Source organism: Chaetura pelagica, unplaced genomic scaffold (assembly GCF_000747805.2).
Source record: "Chaetura pelagica isolate M959 unplaced genomic scaffold, ChaPel_1.0 scaffold178, whole genome shotgun sequence".
NCBI classification, from domain to species: Eukaryota; Metazoa; Chordata; class Aves; order Apodiformes; family Apodidae; genus Chaetura; species Chaetura pelagica.
Genome location: NW_009954505.1, coordinates 3624106 through 3644785, shown reverse-complemented (window position 1 = coordinate 3644785; position 20680 = coordinate 3624106). Strand labels below are relative to the sequence as shown.

At 38.7% G+C, this 20680-nt stretch overlaps 1 protein-coding gene across 1 annotated transcript in view; it reads left to right on the top strand.

The window, feature by feature from the left end:
• The first annotated feature begins 3837 nt into the window (after positions 1-3837).
• Positions 3838-20680, top strand: part of ARHGAP6 (Rho GTPase activating protein 6) — a 119660-nt gene continuing 102817 nt past the window's right edge. The window contains exon 1 of the mRNA XM_010004653.1: positions 3838-4055. Within this exon, the coding sequence (XP_010002955.1) occupies positions 3897-4055 (159 nt within the window). The 5' untranslated portion in view covers positions 3838-3896. The remainder of the gene's footprint in view (positions 4056-20680) is intronic.

Below are 20680 nucleotides of genomic sequence, written 5' to 3'. Positions count from 1 at the left end.
GATATGGCAGTTAAAATGATATGGTAGTGCTGAGCAATTTGGTACTCATTTTCTTAACTGACAATGAGACTAAGGCTTTCATGTTCTGAGTGCCTTTCAATCTGGTGTATATATGATTAATGTTGGTGAGTCACTTCTGATGGGAGTTTTAGCTTTTACTCGCCTGATGAAATAGGGAGACTTTCTGATTCTCCCACTACCAGCTTAAAAGCACTGCAAAAGACAGAAAGGAGGAGGTAATTTTTCAGGTTTTCAGAATTCCTATTAAAGGAAGCCAGGAGATAGCCATTCCGTAGTCACTTGCTGCACAGGTGTTTGCAAACCAACTAGGACAGCTGAGACAGGGATAAAAGTGTAAGTAGATTGTTACTTGCTTGAGGAACCATTAATTCTGTTTATTTAAATCCAAAATATAGCTGGGAAGGCTAGTCCAGGAGGAGAGGAAAGAGTTTGGGAAGGAAATAATGCTGAAGACAAAGGAAAGGAAGTAATGCAGTGAATCCTGTAGGGGTTCAGTGCAGGAACTAGTGGGGCTCTGGAGACCTGTTTATACTTGCCAGAAATAAGCTGGGGAGAATATAATGCTTTATGTATGTAGGTTAGCTCAAAAGTTTGTTGTAGCTGAATGTGAAATAATGTAAACAGGTATAAAGAGCTTTCCCTGTAATTACAGAAAATGTTTTTTCTTGGTATATGCATGTGTCTCTGGATGCAGAACATAATATATGGTTTGATTATGAGATTCAGCTTCCACAAAAATCCTTAGATGGGACAGAATGATTCCTAGGCACATAAATACATTAAAAGCCCTGGTGGCATTTTACAGTGTTTAAGCAGATGCTGACTTAGTAACTCCTGTTTGCAGTCGGGCTTAGGCAGCTGACTCATTTCTGCTTTCAAAAGCCTGAGTGGACCTCTATTTGTAATTTTAGATTTCTAGTTAATGTTAATATATGATCTGATATTTAAATGCATATGCTTCACCAAAAATTTGAAGTCTACCCTACATCACTTATGACACTGACTACAGACCTCCTGAGTTGGTGCCTTGCATTTTTTAGCTTCTGTGTCCATATTGTCGTTTTAAGCTGCAGCTGGAAGACAGGACAGTGCAAGTTTACTTGAGTCTAGTCTCTGCTACTGTAGGCAACTGCATAATAAAATTCCTGATATTACAGTAGTGATATTGACTGTAGATAACATTACTGACTATTTGGTGATCTCTAAGAGTTTAGTCTGGTACCTTCTGTCTAATCCCTTTTGGACTAATACATATTTAAAAACTGGCTCAGGAGAAAGCATGTGGCTACAATGAGTATAAATGCCAATTACTGCATTAGCAATGGTGCTGCTGGTTTCAGTGCACATAATTATTAGATTTATATGTCTAATTCATTCTATTACAGGGGAAAAAAAGAAAAATACATTCAATTTGTGTAACTAAGAGGTTAGGGGGGAAAAAATTAACCGAGGGTGAGGGGGGCAAGTAATTGTCTTAAGCACACAGTGCTAACACTTTAGAAGGTGACTTCCATAAAAAGAAAAAAATATTTCAGAATGGTTCTAAAATTTATTGTATCAGAAATTGACTCCTTCCCTTCTTTCCTCCTCTGCTCCTTATAGCTCTTGGAGCTCTATTTGCTTTTCAGGCTAGAATTACGAGCTCAGAGTGGCTGAAAAAGCTTATTTCAGCCCTAAGCTGAGAGCAGAAGAAGGATGAATGCTTTGGTAGTATGCTGCTAATATGCTGCTCTGAACGTCAAGGGAGAAAACAGATCTTTACAATGACAGAAAATTGAAAGATTTTATAACCTCTTCATTAGTTCTAATGTTTGTGTTAATATTCTCTGTAATTTTTTCTTTTCTGAAAAAGCCTATAGCTTCTTTATAAATTGCTTTGCCCTGTTTTCATAAATCATTCTTCATTGAAAATCTCATACTGCAGACAGAAGATGTTCAGATCAGGCTCTAGCCACTATGAAATGCACAATAAATACTAAGCATGCATCCTGGTTGGTATTTACACTTACCCATCAAGCAAGGATTAACTGTTAGCAATCCTGCAAAGAATTGCTAATTATTCTATAAGGCTGCCATCTCTGAGTTCAGACAGTACACAATGCATGGCTCTTCGAGTAGTTTTTAAAAAGGCAAGAGCAGAGAAAAAGTAGGACTGGGTAAGGAAAAGCAGAGCTGTGTTTGTGTGCGTGAGGAGGAGAGTATTTCTGCTGTACTCTTGCTTATTTCTTCTCTTGTGCATGTGGCCTTTTCCCTATTTCCCATGCATCTCTGTCACACAAGTTTTGGTGTGACCCTCCCATTGCACTCTGTGCAATAGTATGCAGATCAGGAGGGGTCAGGTAGCAATGGTGCTTACCAGGCATCAAACAGCACAGGGCTGCCTCTGGACTAGGTTTGCACCAGGGGCTATCATATTGCAATTTCCAAATGTTGCTGTGCAGGCTGCTGAAGGACATGCACCCAACTGCTCCCTGATGGCATCTTTAGCTCAAGGCCCTCAAGACTGTGCTTCCTGGCATTTATACTAACTGAATCACACTGGGAAAAAGAAAACCTTTTTGATCACGAACTCTTACTGTAACACCTACAAAGTACTGTGACAGCTAATTTCTAAATATCCTGAGTAGAACATAATGTTTTTGTCATTCTTAAAATGATCAGAAGAAATCCTTGATACATTGCCTTCTCTGAATTCCCATTTTCTGTATAGCAGTTTAAGCCTGTGCACAGGTGAGATGTCTTTGTTTCTATAGTTTACCTTTTCAAATCTTTATATCAAATGAATACACAAAGGAAATGTCTCTTTCAGCTGTTTTTCCTCATATCATCCTATGTGTTATGTAATGAGAAAGAAATTAACAAAAAGATAATTTAATAGCAGATCTTGTTTTGCCACCACTAAGAAAGCTTGGAGCCAGATTTGTTTTTTCCCATGTGATGCTGAATGGGCATGAAGAGCTTTTCTAATATTCACCATTTTTGTCAACTCTAATTTGTTGAATGGGCAGGTCTTCTAATAGTGGTTCAAAATATTTTGTGAATTTGTGCCTGATGGCATGATGTAGCTCCACTAGTGATCCCAGCAGGATCAGATGAGCTAAAGAGTTTCTAGGTGACCACTAAGCTGTAACCACATCTGTTAGGTTTCTGAAAGCCAGCCATGACTGTTGCTGCTCTAGTGAAGTTCTGAATGCCTTCAGCTGATGGTGTGTAGGAAGCTCACATAGGGGCCCAAAATATCTGGTGAATCAAAGAAGGGCAGTCACAACTGTGGGGAACTGGGGGCTCTTCTAAGGTGCCTGTATGAAACTCAGTATCAATCAAGGCAACCAGACAGATTAAATGGTGGTATCTTATTTTTTTCTTTTTTTTGAAATGTCACTGTTCTGCCCATAGAGCTCCATTTAATAATCTTAAAATATGGATTATGCTGCATAGTAAATGGTCAGTGTACAAGAGTTAAAAATAACTAAGTGATGCCATCTGCTGTCTTGAAATCTTATTTAATATTACAGTTGATGGCTGAATTGTTATCCTAGGAAGAACTGGAAGCAGCCAACACTGAGTATAATGTCAGAGCTGTGATGTTCTGTCTGGTCTCTATCAAGGCTATGCAATGTAAATATTGGTTGTGGTTAAGTATACTAGATTATAGGATAATCAGAAGGAAATGTGATGCTAGTGTTAATCCAAAAAACGTCAGTGAATCTACTTTGGAAATAACTAGGATTTTTTTAAGGCTGCTTTTTTATATGCATTTCTGAGAGGAAGATGTAAAATCCTGTGTTATAGAGCTTAAATTGGAAGAATGTGGCACACCATCCCTTTAAAGTGTATGTTTATTAAAATCTATTTGTTATGCAGTGATACTCTTCATGTTGCATCTATATTTAGTACAACTTGTTATCCACAATGACTTGACTTTTAGGTGTTTTGTGGAAAGATTTAGCCTGACCATGGGCTTCAAAGAAGCTGAGAACCACATTTGTGTAAGATGTATTATTCAAAGAGAATTCACCCATCATCTCATAAAGGTAGAACAGATCCTAACATGTAACACTTGAATCTACACACTAAATTGAAATTAATTTGATTATGGATGCTCAGCCTTGAAATAGTAGCTCATTCAGAGAATATTGAAAGGTTATGTATTTCATATATGTGTGTGTATTGTTAGGGTAGCTGGGGTTTTGACGGCAAGAGTTAAGACTGAGTTTTCTTTAAATTCAGCAATGCTAGATTGTGGTTTGCAGGTTGCCACTTAATGAAGCAGTGAAACATTGTAGACTGAGATGAAGGTCCTGCCTTCAGCAGTGCTTAGCAGATACAGAGGGATGTGGAACCCCAGGGGGACAGGATTTGTGTTTAGCATTAAACTATTTCTCCCTTCCTTCTTAGTTTCTTTTCATGATGGTCTGTAAAGCACTGGGATAATCTGTTTCTAGTACTTTTTTTTTCACTAAAGTGAAAATAGTCTGAACTGTGTGAATCAGACTATAGATTCCAGTATTGTAGCAATTTGTAACTTCTTTTCCTGAATGGATATGCCTTATTTAGTATGACATAAGTAGGAATGTGTTTGGACATGAATGTATCTCGAGCCACAGTCTGATAATGAAATATGTATCTTTTCGTGGTTGTAGGTGTTCGGTGTCTTGGTTTTTTTTCCAAGTATCAATACTACAGTGATGTGTATTTCTGCTTGTATGTTAAAAGATACACGATCTGTGCTTTCTTGTGCTTTTATGTAGTTTACTTCTCATGGTAAAATTCATCCAATACATAAATACCAATTTTCAGATGTAGTACATAGGAACTACTAGAACTCTTCCACTCAAACAGTTTAAGTAACAGAAGTCCTTCAATTACTTCTTCCCTCACTACTACGGAGCATATGCACAAGGTTCACAAATGACCAAACCAACAGCAAATTAACTCCACAACTACTGATGCCTAGAAAAGTCATATTTCCCTGCTGCCTTTTAAATCAAAAGATCTGCAGATAACCATAGCACAATCCGCCCCCTGACAGGGAGGAAGCTATGCATGTATAGGTATCTTTCTTACAGCTTGCCATAGCTCTTTGTTTTAAATTTCTGTAAAATTACTTCCTCTGGAAGGAATAGTATCCAGACTGTCTAATCTGAAGCATCCAGAAATCATGAAATGGACTGAAAAATAGGGAAATAGCTGGAAAAAAAATATATACTTGTTGGTTCTTCCTTTTCCTAAATGTTCATGCTTTTCCAAAGTTATCTGCACAAACCCTACTTTAAGAGGGAAAATAAAATATGAAATTGAGATTTCCATGTAGTCATGGATTAGGCTGAAAAACACAGGAGTTTCCCTGCAGTTCACTGCAAATTACAAATCATCAACCAAAAGCTGTGACAGTATGAAATTGTGATGCATTCACTCACATGCAAATCTGCTGTCATTAATGTAGATCCAAGTGGATAGCATTTGTAAACTGTGTGTAGGCCTTAATTGGTGTAGTCTCCAAACAAGTAGGGGGAAATAAAAGGACCTTTTTTTGACAGTACAATATCTGAGTTCTTATTATATTTCCATGGCAAAGGCTACACTTAGAACGAGAGCAATGCTAATAATATGATGAAATGTTATGTCCTTGGCTGCAGAAAACCTTACCTTGAAGGCATTAGTAGATCTAAAGCACTTCTTGGAAAAAGCAGGAGATTTTATTTGTTACGAAATCTCAAGGAGTTCTGGAGACAAGGTTTCAAAGGAGTTGCAACAATGTACTCTTGTTCTAACTGGCACATACTTCTCAAGGATGATGACTGGCTGTTAGCCAAGTTTTTCTGGAAATGTCTAGGGTTTTGGATAACACCTGTCTTCCACCACTCCAGGTTGGCTGTATGTAAAACCCACTGCTTAGTATCTACAGGGTAATTCAGCATCAAGGTGGCTAGAGTGCTTGTGATTCTGTGAGGTGATGTGTAAAGTGGAGTACTGATTAAAGGTATGAGTGATGGGAAGGAATGAACACAAGGTAGGGAAGATGATAGAAGGAAAGAATAAAAGGAAAACCAAGCTGACAAAACTGGCTTATTTTCAGTCTGCTCACCAAGGTTTTCTTATGCTATGCCAATCTTGACTGTAACAGAATGCTTCAAAAACTCAGAGTGTAAATGTAGAGGATTTCTTTCCTTGTTCCCTGGTGCAGTTTTTACTTCTATAGCTCCTGTTCTTTTCCAGCTGACCACTATTTCCAGGGAAGCCAAATAACACATTTTAGATTTGACAAGTCCTTCGGGAATTCTTAGATCTAACTGAAAAAATACAACACCTTAAATGAAATACTGACATGAAGACCTAGAAATGCAAGAAGCGTGCATATGATCAGTATTTATCTTCATTCCTGCAGTTCTTGTTACAGGAACAAAAGCACTTGAATACCTCATCTGCTTTTTGCTTTTGTTGCTGAATTGCCAGGCACGTCTCATTCTGAGTGTAAACTGCAAATTATCAGAAGCTTCTCTTAGGCTTTGAAGTGCCATTCTGAGCACTGTATTGTGGGAGGGGGCTGCTTCATCTCGGGGCAAACCCCAAGTCTGTCTGAAATACGTCATCAGGGCTGATTTGATGCAGTCTAACACATGGCAGGTAGAAAACTAAATTGAACATGGTTGCAAAAAATAATTTATTAACTTTAAGCAGTAACACTCATCACAGAATTTTTATCTCTGCAGCAGAAAGGATCCTCTGTAATAGACATACATATTAGGTGCCAAAAATGCAGTTTCTCTGGTAACTAGAAAGAAAAGTGCAGCAGTAGTGTTGGGAATGCTTAGTTTATATGCTTTACTGAACAAATAATGGTCAGGATCATGGGGAAGATTGCTGGGTCAAAACTTTTTTTTCTCTTGTTTTCTTTGCCAGTGTGATATCAGAATGTTTAATTTTATACACAGAGTTTCTCTGAAGCCTAAGATTTGAATTATGCATACCAGCTTTTCAGGGAAGTCTGATGCTTGTGGGATAGGCTGCAAGTCTGGTCTAAGATTTTTATAGACTTGGGAGGATTTTCTTTAGTCCCCTCAGCATTACCCTGTTTTTTTTACCTTAGGTTATTCCTATAAGCCTGCTTTGTGAAAATTGTTGTATTGAATTTCCTTATATGACATAAGAAATTAAATATCTTGGGTGAAAATTAGGTTTCAATCTGTACTTGAGATGACTTGCCATTTCCATGCAGTTTGTTGTCAACTTAGAAAAGAACAGTTATTTCCACTCATGAAGCCAAGCAGATAGAGGTATTAAGCCAGCAAGCCACATTTGCTTATTTTTAAAAATATAAATCTTGCATTCACATAACTTTCTGTGCTTGTTAGAGTGAAACTTGGGCAGCTGTCATTTTTAAAGAGTTAGATATTCTTCTGAGGGTTAAGAATGCTTTTTCCACCTCAGTAATTTTCTGTTATTTTCTTTCCTTTTGCTTCTTGTTTGTATTTCATCACGCAGGGTAAAAGACTGGCTTCTATGAATTAAACAAATATATCTATAGCCTCACATTTCCGTCCTTGCTGAAATTGGTGTAGTAAGAAGATTTGCTGAATGTACTGTTCTTTGCTTTTCTTCCCAGCTGCGTTGCAAAATGTATGAACAGTTCAGCATTGTATGCATGGTTGCTTCTAAGAAAGGGCAGGGGGAAATCACCTTTGGCTGCACCATTTAATTTGTCTGGTTTGTATGTGCAGTGCTTTATAGGAACCCATAAGAGTAGTTCTGTACACTCTGGAGAGTGTACATTACAAAGAACTGGGTATTTTATAAAGAGTCAGAAAATGTCCCTTGATGTGTGTGCGTTGCAAGGTATTTATTAATGTATTTAGGTAGATGCTGTCATTTGTTAAATTGCCAACCACTTGTTTGTAGTTTGTATGAGTAGATCTGAACTCCATCCAGCATTGGCATTTCCTGCTTGTAATGCTTTCTAGTTTAGAGACATGCATGTACCGTGGGAGATTAAGGCCAGAGATTGACAGTGGCTGTGGTGATGCACCTTGGGGAGGAAGTTAGAGCTGGTGAATACCGTCAACTTAAGGAAGGAGCAGGGGGTTGGAAATAATCACAAACCACAGCCCTGCTCTATTATATGTTTCATTGTAGATATGCAGTGTTGGAGCTCTGCTTAGAGAACTAGTCTTTAGCATTTAAGATCATTGCATGATAATTTACCCTGGAGCTGCCTTTGCTGTCCCTGCACTCTCTCTAGGTTGAGTCACTTCAAGTTTGTGAGGTCTCACTGGCAGAGTGGAGTTGTACAGATTACTGTGGACTCAAGGATCTTTAGAGAAATGTGGAGTTCCCAGATGTGGGAACAGGATCTGCAAGAATCTGTAAACTTGGCCACAGAAAGAAATTGACCAAATCCATTAAAACATGAGATAATGTATCTCTCACGCACTCAAAAGGCAAAACAAGAGTATGTGAAAGCATTATCTGCTATGTCTAAAACCAACACTGTGTATGTTTCTATTTTAAGATTATTTAGCATTAAATTGATGTTATCTAACTCCACATGTCTCCACTGAGGGAATATTAGCCTGAGTGCACACAACTCTCACATCAACCTGAAAGAATAAACAACTCTTCTTTGCCATTTTCTCTGAAAAGTTCAGATGGGGAAGAGGGAACACAATTTCCCTTGTTACCTTTAACTCCTTCACCAGCTAAAGCCCTGAAGGCATCTCAGCTTCTGAAGCCTCTTGCCGCTTTGTATCACAAATACTACTAATGTCTAGGATTTTGCATCTGGAAACCTGTCAATGGTGGTACTTCTCACTTAAGATTTGGGATGAGGTGGTCTTCTTAGGGAGCTGCATGGGAATAATTCTCCTTGCTGAAATCCAGAAGGTAGATGAAAAATACAGTCAAAACAACCTGGTTTTAGTAAGCAGCAGGGTTCCTACATTCTCAGTTTCTCTTGTACCTGGCAAGGGCACAGAAGCTATTTTTGAACTGTCTAGAATGTTCTTCTAAAGGGAACCTCTTCTTTTTCATCTTCTGGTTATTGGACATCAGGAAGAATCTATTTGTGAATTTGCCCACACACTGAGCTCATGTAGATGTTTTACAAAGCGTATTTTTAGAACTGTAGTAAGAGTACATCTCTTTAAGAGCTATGCATTCATAAAATTCTGACTTGCCTGTAATTTAATCAGCCTAGGAGGCCAGTCACCAAAGTAAATTTTTACATGATGTTTTGTATTAGGGTAAAATCCCCACAGTTTAGTTTTTAAAAGTTGATACATGGACACAAAGTTAAAATGCAGAAGTACAGCTGAGTCATTAAAAGTTCACATTTAAGATAATTGATTATCGATATTATTATTGTTATTCATTACTCTCATGATTGATTACTTCATCTATGGGCACAGCTTGTTTGCTTTGTTGTTTTCCTGACCCTTTAGGTGAGATCCTTCATGTAAGAGACAGTTGGTGGTGGGACAGGTAGATAACTCAATAAAGATCAGTGTATCTGCCCTCTGGCTCTGAAACATGTCTGGAAAGATGCTGCTGCATCTCTCACCATTTCCCTCTTCGCTTCCTGTTGCTGCTGAAAATCTTACTCCTGCTCCTCTTTCTTCTAAAGTAATGCTTCTCTGTATTTTTTCTCTTCCAGAGAATAATTTAGGAGCGTTCTCTATTTATTATGTGTAAGTATATATGTGTTTATACTTTCAGCGCTGTGAAAGGTTGGTTATGAAATGCAGCAGTTTTTTAGATATAGGAAAAGAAAACCCTTCTCACAAATGTCAACCTTTTGTAATTTGAGACGATCATAGCTTTTCATTAAATGGGGTTGCAATATCAAAGCTAACTGGGGTTGAAAGTTGCTGCAGATAGCTACTTTCTGAGTACTTGGAAACCTCTCAGAGCTGATTCTGTGCTTAGTGTGGAAAATCTAGCTAAAATGACAGTAATCATCCAGTTCTGAGTGGTACGGGGAAGCAAAGATAGATGGTGTTGACTGGTGACATGATAAGTAAAACCCCCTTTTCCCTGTTAAGTGTTGGCTGTCATGCTGGCTGGTACAGCCTCACTCTTTTCCTCTGCTCTCCCATCTACTCAGCTGTGTCCAGCTGCTGCTGCTTTTCTTGTTCCTCTCTAGTAGGGTATTTACAGGTAGACCAGACTGTGCCACTGTCTCTGCTGATATCCCTTACAGAACTGGTTGTGTTTGACAGGAAATTTAGCTCATATACAGCGTTAGGCTCATATGATGGCGAACCTGCCATGGCCTCTGGGATTAGTTTGTCACACATTCAAACTCATAGCATGTCTCCATTCATTTGTGAACAATGCTCTAAAATTTCATTCCTTGCAGCAGAGGCATTATTATTATTACTACTACTATTATTAAGCATTTGGACAACACACTTGTAATGACCTGATCTATGACAGTAATTCAAATGTTAACTATAAATTTAATAGCAATTGAAGCATGAAAGAGCAGTAGATGCCAACAGCAACTGAGAGTCCAAAGGGGAACAGGGAATGACTGGAAAAATATTACCCTTTAAACATTTGCAGTTGTATTTTATGTAAGAGATACGTGTGTGTATATATATGCAGATAGCATTTAACAAAACCTCATTTTTATAAGGATCATGTTAACTGTGAGTTAATCTAATGTCAATTTGGGGTGTCTTGATTACAGGCAAGCAACTGGCATAGCAATTTTGCTTAAGCAGGGCAAAACTCAGAATATGTTACTTTTTTGAATGCATATGTGAGTAAGAGTCCACATCTTGATATCACACGTGACATCACAGTTTGATATTAATTATAAGTTAGTATAGTGAGTATGCTGTTCTATCTTCTTTGTCCTTTCATGTTGAACAATTGCTAATCATACTTGAATATCTTACAATTGCTTGTCAGTTTTTAATTTCTAATTGCCCACATTGTTCACCTGATTTTTTTTTTTTTTTGCATTGGTCAAATTCTGATTCAGATAACTAGGTGACTGTTAATTACTGGTAATGCTCTGATATTTAAGCTCTGTAAAAGATACTGAGTGTCTCTGAAGGAGGTGGAGAAGAAGCTGTTTGCAAAATTGCAGTACATCACCTTTAAGGAGCAGCAGCTGCTCTAAAAAATGGGGAGAAAAAAAAAATCCCTTTCTCAAGAAACTGACTTTCTTTCCATTTTCATGCCATCACAGGTGGTTGCATGGGAAAATTTAAGCTTTCTTAGGTTTCCTTGCCTTATCTTGAAGCTGTTTACTCCTCTGTAAAGCTATAAAGCTTTTTTATTTAGAAACTTAAAGAATAACCTAGGGGCTTCTGCTGTGCTGTATGACTCACCATTCTTTTTTTGGGAGGAGGAACTTGCTGTATCGTGGTTCATTTTCAGAAGTAGCCGAGCTACTGGGCTCAGACATTTCAGGGCTTTTTTTTCTCCTTCTGTGAGGCCATATGCACTCAAGCTTCCTGTCTCAGGAAATGGGTATGAACTTCTTTCTCTCTCTCTTAGTCCCTGTTTTTTTCCATCTGAAGGGAGCTGAGTTTCTAATGGTCAGCTCCAGGAGTGGGATATGTGGGTAAGAGATCCTTTTTGGTTTGTAGTTCAAGTGGAACTTGGAAGAAATTTTCACCAAATATTTAACTGTTCTAAAGAACAGGTTCACTTTATTATAAACAGACAGACTGAGATAATGTCTTGCAAATTAAAAAATCTTAAGTTATTAAAACCAATAAAGATACATATTTTAAAATCTGTCTTCGTAGCTAAAGTTAGATAGTTCCCCTTCCACATTTTTTAATTTATGGTTTTAAGGTGTCATCTTGTTTATATGTGGTTAAAACTTGACTTGAACATGTGTCTCTTTACAATAACTTATAGTAAAGTACTGTAATATTTGAAGCAGAGCTACTTGTATATATCATTATTCTAAACAAAAATAATTTGGATTAAATAGGTGTAGTACTGAAGCTGAGATAAGCTTATAAGAGAAAATACTGTTAGAGCAGCAAAAAAGAATGGTAAAACTAACAGTGTAACATGAAACATAAAGCTGCAGATAATAGAGGAAGTATGTAAGAGAATACTAAGAATCTTCTTGCTTGATGACTGGTCCTGTCAGCTGGTTATCATATTTAAAAGGCTGTGTTTGAAGAGGTTTGTGTAATCTGGACACTTTTGTATAGGGATAATAATAATAAAAAGGTTAAAATGGCTGTAATACTAGCTACATGTCACTTTTTTTTTTTTTTTTTAATAATGTGCTGGAGTCTCAGATGTGTTCGTTGCTGTCCAGGTAGAGTTATAAACCACTGCAAGAATTGTCACTCAGGGCACCTTAAGTAACACTGAAATGCTCTCATCAGCCTTAATAATTGGGAGATGCTGCCGAACACTGAAGAGCAAAGACTTTTCCCATTTTGTATGTCTGTGGCAAGGAGACATCCTTGGTTTTAGGCAAATTTTGATGAACTGCCTCTGTCTATGTAGCATGCATAATTTTCAATTTGTGGTTATGCCTTTTGTGAGTGAATAGTGCACATAAGCTTCTCCCAAGGCTGAAACTTGAATATATGTGCAATTAATTGATGAGTAGCACTCTGAAAATAATTTCTTACAAACATGTGCAAGATGAGTCACAGACAAATGAAAGATGGGGAGTGAATACAAAGGCAAGCAGGATCCAGGTGTTATCAGCCTGGATCAACTCTGGGGTACCACAGAAATAAGGGATGTGGCAAAAGAGAGGCAGTATCAGTAGCAGTGTGAAAGGGAGACTGGGCACAGGAGAATAAAGCTGCTTATAGAGTGTCTGCTCAAACACAAGATGCGAAAGAGAGCCGAAGAAGGAACCAGGGCATGGGAATAGTCCAGCAATCTGTTAAGAGTGGCAAAAAATTGTCAGCTGGTTTGAGATTTCTGATAGGAAGATCAGCCACCAACACCTGCTTTCAGCTCCTGCTCTTGGTAGGCAGAGCTGAGAGCAAGTAAAGACATCCTTCAGTGCTCCTCACTTTATTGCAGGGTGTGATTGCTGTTGGTTTGGGGTAACAGATTGGATCACTGCCTGCAGTTCAAACTGGTGGTTGTGTGCCACTGCTCCCAGGAGTCAAGTGACCTTGTTTGTGTTATGTAGCTGGGCTGGTATGCAGCTGTTTCCACTGTAAACGCTCGTAGAAAGCTGGTTTCAGAGTATGCTTGTGCATATTACTTTGCAATTAATTCTGTATGGACACACACACTAAACTTTTTGTACTTCCTGGTGTAGGCAGGACAAAGAATTTGCAGATTTTTGGTTCATTTTTGCCCTGTTGGAAAAAACCACCAAAACACAACAAAAAAAAAGTGGGTTGCCAGAAAGAAACAATGGTGATACTTATGGCACTGATGAAACTAACTACTAACTGCAAGGTGAAGTGATCAGGTAGCTCGTACCTTCCTAGAAGAACCAAAAATAATTTTATATGCAACTATTAATCCTACTGTTTAAACTATTTTTTTCCCAGGAAAATAATGATAAAGCTTCTATGATAGGAAAAGATAAGCATATCCAAGTCTGAAATTATTCTGGAAAAGTAGAATTTCTGTACATTCCTGGATACAATTTGTGCAATATTACGATGCTCTCTTTTCTAGACAGCAATTACAAATAATCATCCCATTAGGTATGAGAACAGATTGATTTGTGTTGATAGTTTCTAAAACCAAAAACATATAGCCATGAAAATCTTGTAAACATCAAATTCTGGTTAGAAGTAGAATGGAGCTGCTGGGATTTGAGGGAGGTAAGAAGGAGCTCTCTTTTACTGTACAAACATGCTGCCCTAGGTAGTGTCCTTGAACATGTAAGAGCTTCCCAGGGATCTTTGCTTATCATGAATATTGGCATGCTGCACAAAGGGGAGGAATATATTTTTGCTTTCTCATGAGGTTTTTTCTAGTAGTATGGGGCTTGTCCTGTTTCTGAGAGAGCCGTCTCAAGTGCTCTCTTTATGCCAGTGGCTGCCAGTCTCCTTTTTTGTTTGTTGCCTTTTCAGATTTGTCCAGTGGAGGAGAATTTCGCCAGCTGAGAAAAGGCTTGTTCCCCTTCATGGCAGAGCAGGGATTCCCTAAGAATGATTGAGAAGCTGTGGTTGTGGAGAGATGTTGTCTGTTTAGGTGCCAAGTAGGAGACCTGTTTGATTTGCCTTTTCTGACCTATAGGTGTTGCAACGTGTGCTATGCGATGATGTTACTATTGCATGTGCCTTTCCAATTAGGGAAGGAATGAGAGAGAGAGAGTGACATCTGACAAATGTGTAGGCATTTTGCATAATGCTGGAAGATGTAGTGATGAAATAAGGTTCATGGAGTAATGTTCTCTACAATGCAGAGAAAGAAGGGAGAACAGGAAGAGAAAGAAAAATGAAGAGGTAGAGACAAAGAAAAAACCTAAGAATTTTAAGGATTTCAGGTAAATGTTTCTAGAGAAGTGTACCTTGCAGCAAAAGCAGTGTGAAGTATTTACAGCTCCTTGGAGAGCCTCTTTCTTTTTAAACAACATGAAAGTGCCAGAAACTGTGTCTTTTGGACGTGGGAGGGCTGTGTTGTATGTGAGTGTTTTGGAGAAGTTCTGTGTCTTGGAGGAAGAGGAACCAGAGTGTGGTTTGACAGTTGCTACAGCAACTAACATTTTTTTAATGGAAGGCAAGGATAAGTGATGGTATAAAGTCTTGTGTAACTGACATACCTTCCCCTGCTTCCTGCCAATTTTCCAGTGTATTAAAACAATAAGTAATTTATGAGCTTGGCTGAGAAAACGCTCTTCGTTTGCTCAGCTCAGCTGCTTTTGCAAGACTGTGTGATCTTCATGGAGACAGCAGAGAAGAAACTATTTGCACACAGGAAAGCAAGGATTTAAGCATCCCTGAAAAGTGTATTTTGCAAGGGAAAAATGCATTCCTTGTTCTTCCTGAAAAAAATTTGTTAGATGCGGATGTCGCTGGAATGAGCCATCTTTATCTCATAACTTCCTCCCTTCTCATCCTCTCCCTTCCCCCCACTGTAGTTATTTTTTACAGTGTTTTTATACTCTCTTTGGTTATCATGGAGTTCTTTTTAAATGTAGGAATGATGATGTATTATAGAGCAGATGAAAGATGATGCAAACTAGTGGCAGAGGGGGAAATTCTGCTGGCCCTCAGTAGTGTTGCTGAACCAACCCTGGCATAAACATACTCCAGTAACTGCTGTCTAGGGATAGAACTTAACCCTCTGAATTTTTTTAGGACCCAACTGGCTGCTAACATCTGTGAGGAATGATAGCAGAGCAGAAACCACACATCCTCATTTTAAGGCACAAAAAGCTATCTTACCTGAGCTTTCATTTACTAATTTAAGATTATATATCTAAATTTCATAGTTATTTCAAACTCAGAGAGTTTGAATATTACTGTATTTTCTTAAATATTGCTGGAATTCTTAGGCTGCAAAGGATCACTTAGGTAGCACCGTGCCTCCTCCTTGGGTTCTCTATGTAAGATCAGAATTAGTTAATTAAAGGTAGAGTTAAGATTACTGTTTTTAATGAAGGCATAACTATTAAACCATTAAGCATCTTTATACAAAGACTTCCAGCACAATTTAAGAAAACACAGTAATATTCAAACTCTTTTTTTCCCTTGAAATTCAGCTGTAGAATACACCCAAATTTCACTAATAAAACTGAAACCACAATTGTAGAATCTTAAATACTAAGATTACACAAATATTAAAGTCTGTTTTTGTGAGTCAAACATGTTTACCTGAGTCATTAGAAGTAAAATTTCTATTACAGATGTCCTTGCTAGTATTTTGAGCATTAATAACTCATAACCAGGGCTCCCAGGTTTGTAGGTTTGAATGTGGTGTTTCATTTTGCAGTTCAACAAAACAGAATTTGCCTGCCATCAATGCATGACAGTTTTGTACTGTGCACTTCAATAAAAATGATGGCTGAATTTAAGAGCAGGTTTTCAAATGAATGACAGTGAGGTATTTTATTTAGTTGGAGCAAGTTCACTGCTCTTGAGTTGCTGAGAAGCAGTGCATGAAGCATGCACATTTTTTTGCACGGATGAGAAAGTAATAAACATTTGCTACCAATTTTAAACATTTTTAAACTCAGCAGAGAACTGATTATTGCCTTATTACCAGCGAGCAAGCCATTTTGTGGATTCGTGTGAGATGAGTGAGATAACTGAAATGTTTGCAGTCAAGGCAAGACTGGCAGAAAGCTCTTGCTTTAGCTGCTCATGTGCTAGTCCCACTTTTTTTTACTACAAGAGAAATTTGCAATGTTTGAAATTTGTAACGTAAACTTTTTCCTCCCTATAGTGTCTTGTCTGTTCTCTTCTTCCTCCTACTACTCCCCTTCTGGATACTTCCCGGATGTTGAGATATCTCTTCTTTTTTCTTTCTCTTATTCCAGTAACACAACCCCATCTCCAAATCTCTTCTGTGTTCACATCTCCAGCCTCACCCTGCTGCAATATTCACCTTTACATATCACCATCTTTCCTTTATTGCTACAAAACTGCTTTCATCTATCTCATCCTAAGAAGCATGTTGCACTCTTGAATCTCTATGCTACACCTTTCTGTTTTCATGTCCAATTCAGCTACCCAGAGTTATATTTCTTTAGTTCTGTCTGCGTGTCTTCCAGCCTGGCTCTCATCCCTTCCACTGCATCTGGCTGCCCTCATCTGCCCTGTTTCTGCTCTTTGTCACACAAAGTGGATACCTTTCAGCACCACTGAATTCTTAGTGTGTAGGTGAAAGGAAGATACTTGATTTTCTAGGAAGAAGGTAAAGACACCTGTGATGTGAAGAATTATATGTAACAGAAGATGCTAATGTTTTTATTTTTACATTGTTTTGAAATAGGCAAGAATTTGTTGAGATAATGTAATGGTCAGGGTGTGATTACAAACATAGTATGCAAACTTCCCATACCTCTGAAGGTATTTCTCCTCAGCTGTATTCAACTGTGTTTCAGATAAGCTTCCAGCTTAATGCTGTGGATTGTGCTCTGGTGTGGAAGAACATTCAAGTACTTATTAATTTTTTCCCCAAAAATAGGTATGCTGTTGTGTTTTGATAGAGTTCTTTGGCTTTTGATTGTTGCCACTCAGCTGAAGCATGCTAATGATGATGACAGCTGTAGGTGTGCAGCATATGTTTGTAAATTGTCTGAATAACTAAAATTTGAGATTTACTAGAGTGACTGGAGTATTTTAGTGTCTCTTTTAACCCACCACTTAAGACTTTTCTTTAGATAAACTGAAGATTGTCACCTGAAGAAATGTTGGTATAAACTGAAAGCTAAAGGAAGTTACTTACAGTTCATCAGACTAATTGGTCATTCCTAGCACCAGTAAAAAAATTAGGAAGGTTGAGACAAAAATCTGTGAGAATATTCAGAGAGATCATATCCAGTTTAATTTATTAACCTAAGCTAGTGCTAGTAATATCTATGTCTTTTAGGCACATGCATTGTTGTCCTATGAAACGTAGAGGAAAAGTGCTATTCTCTCTTACTTCTTTTCCCCAGATTGAAAATGGCAGGAAGTTACTTGCACTTGTCTTGAAAGTGAATGTTTGTGAATGGGCTAGAAATAGGTACTATGAAGTGTTTTCAAAGTAGCATTAAATCAAAGATTTTTCTGCCTCCATCCTGATGGAATTACAGACCAAACTAGTTGAACTGAAGACCACTTTAGACAATCGATGATAGCATTTTTATTGTCAAAAAGCAGAACTCCTGTCTTTATCTTCACCATTTTTAAGGACAGAAAACTATAATTTGGAAAACTGAACAGAATGGCCCATGTTTTCCAGCAAATGGTTCTGTGTTTCTTCAACTAAAACAGGTGCTCAACTGTTGATAATAGGTGGCTTTGCATACAAAATTATCCATAAACATTAAATGTAGCAGGCAAAATTCTGTGTCTTCGAAAGGGAAGCTAATTTGGCTGGGATTCACCCTGTTACAATAGGGTGGCTTTTTTCTTCAATGTTTTGCAGTGTGTCTTAGCCATTTTCTTTCTGTAAGGTAGATGCATGAGGTCACCTGAGGCATTGCTGCATTTCATAAGGTACAAGGAAAATGCAATTTAGTTTGTACTTATTTTACTCAGTTAACAAGTTCACGTGATTCCTCTTGAGATGTGTAGAACTGTAGGCGTGACTGGGCTTCCATGCTGTACTTTAGTGTTAATGAATCCCTAAATACAGAGGTATAAAATTAAATGTTATATTTAAAATAAAATGAAAACCAAAAAAAGCAAAAGCAGCTAGTGTAGCTGCAGGCTGTAGGCCCCAACATAATAGCATCAACTGGGAGAGATGTCTTCTGGCTGGCTCTGTGCAGGCTACCCTGTCCAAGGCTGAGTCTGACATCAAAGGCAGATGCTCAACCCTCCACAGGCAGGAGAGGGAGGGAGCTGAGTGAGTGGTCAGGGAGGTGATGCTTAAGGTGTCAGTGCAGGCACTGGCAGCCTGGGAAGACTTGGAGAGACACAGAGGGGGTGCTCTGCAGTCTGAGTGGATGGCTTCTCTTGGGCAAATGCTGGTGAGTACAATCCCTTCCTAACTGGCTCTCTTACCTAAGGAGTGAGGCTTTGTGCAGCCGTCTCCTTATCTTGTGGCTAGTGGAGGGGTCAAACTGTGAGACTGTAGTGAGTAGGATGTGACTTTCCTGAAGACTCCCTCAAGCACCCCTTGATCACATCCCGTGAAGAAGCAGCCCTTTGGCAGTGTTGGGGTCACCCTGTAGCGTGGGGGACTCTCAGTGGAGATGCCCTGGGAATGCCTGGTACGTGGGAATACAGCGTGGGATGCTGGAGCACTGTATCACTGGAGCCTCTGGGGGAAGTTCATATGTAGCGTGTGAAAGCTGGCGAGTCAATGAGTGAGTTGTAGCCTTACGTAAGAATGTAGTTAAAGAGTTAGCTGCAGATAAGAGGTGACTGAGATATGTTGACTTTTGTTATCAAATAATTGATGCTCTGCGAAAAAGGGTTGGTTTTGAATTGTTGAATCAGCTGTGGCCATAGCCTGAGAGTGAAACTTTTGACAGCTCCAGCGCTATTTGGACCAGTTGCAGTAGGACTTGTTATACAGGACCCCGTCCAGTGTATGGAGAGTTATGGAGTGTTATCTCTGTTGCCTAATGTCTGCATATGATAACTTTTGGTAATGTGAGACCACCAAAAAGAGACAGAAAGAAGTTCTGGTAACTTTCTAAGAAAGGCACTCAGCACTTAAAAAAACAAGCTGTCTTTGATGTGTAATCTCCCTGAGTGATAAATGTGAGTCCAACCCTGCAGCACAAAGAGCTGCAATATTTCTCTAACCCAAGACATTTGAAGAGTTTTCAGTGAGGCCTGGCCCTTGTATCTAAGTATTTATATGATCTGTGTTGCCAGGAATATTGATAGTTACATGCAGTTTTAAGTGGAAGTGTATTTAGCATTTAATGTAACAACTTGTGTAGGGGCTGTTGCTTCTTCACAGTGGTACTTGCTTGTGTTCACAGGTCTGACAAGTCTTTCATCCTGTGTTGCCATTCTGCTGTTTTCCTATGAGTCACAGCTAAGCAAGTCCATTTCTTGCTGCCACCTTACCTGTGCTGCCACTGTCTGGACTGTACAGACCTGAAGTCTCAGAGTGAAGGAATTTCTATAGCACGGACAGCTGTGTGTACTGCCTGGCTAGTTACATATTCATCCATCAACTTATGAATATGTAACATCTCTGCTAAGAGAAGCTGGTCTTTACACTTCCTGGGAATTCTATTAACAAAATCAGATAGACAAAAATCAGCAATGAAGCATCAGCAGCTGTACTTTTACAGCTCACTGATGAGCAATCCTAGCTTCTGCTATGCAAATTTGAAAGTACCAACCTCCTAATGCATGTTATGGAGAAATAGTAGCCATTTTTTCACCCATTTGTGGATGTTTGTCAAGGAGCATCTGCATTAGCAAAGCAAAGTTCTGACAGATTGTAAAAATATATGTGTATTTATTATTTTTCAAAATAATTATTCTTACTTTATCACACGGTTTTGAACTCATTGTTAGTTTCAGAGGTAACTTCTTCAGAGGTAAAAATCAAGCTGGGCTGTAAGAGCTTCTGTACTGCCAGGGAATTGCTTTTTCTGCAGAAGCAAGGCAGGCCATGGAGAAGCCTTTGCTACTTGCAGTGAGATTCCTCTTCTGAGAGGTGTTAGTTATGTTGTTGAGCGTGTAGGTTCCCTTAGCAAGCAGTTGTCCTCCTAGGCTAGAGGAAGGAAAGCTGGGCGATATGATGATCAAAGACTTGCCCTTTCTTCCCAGCATGTGCAACACACAGTACTTCCCCTGGGAAATGAAAGTATTTTTGGTGGGACATTGTTGTACCAAGATGCCTGAGTCTGTGTACTTAGCACTGTTTTTTTTCTGAGTAGCAGCAGCGTATCCTTCATGGTGATGGCCACCCTACCTAATTTCTTTAGTTGAATTTCAGACTGAATTAAGCAGTACCATTTGTTGATTATGGGTATGCTGCTTGGGAGATGAGTTTAGAACAGAAGCTGGAGTTTTTTTCTGGTAGCTAAGTCTGCAGGAGCTTTCACCGACTCAGATTTTACAGCTAGCTAATAAGC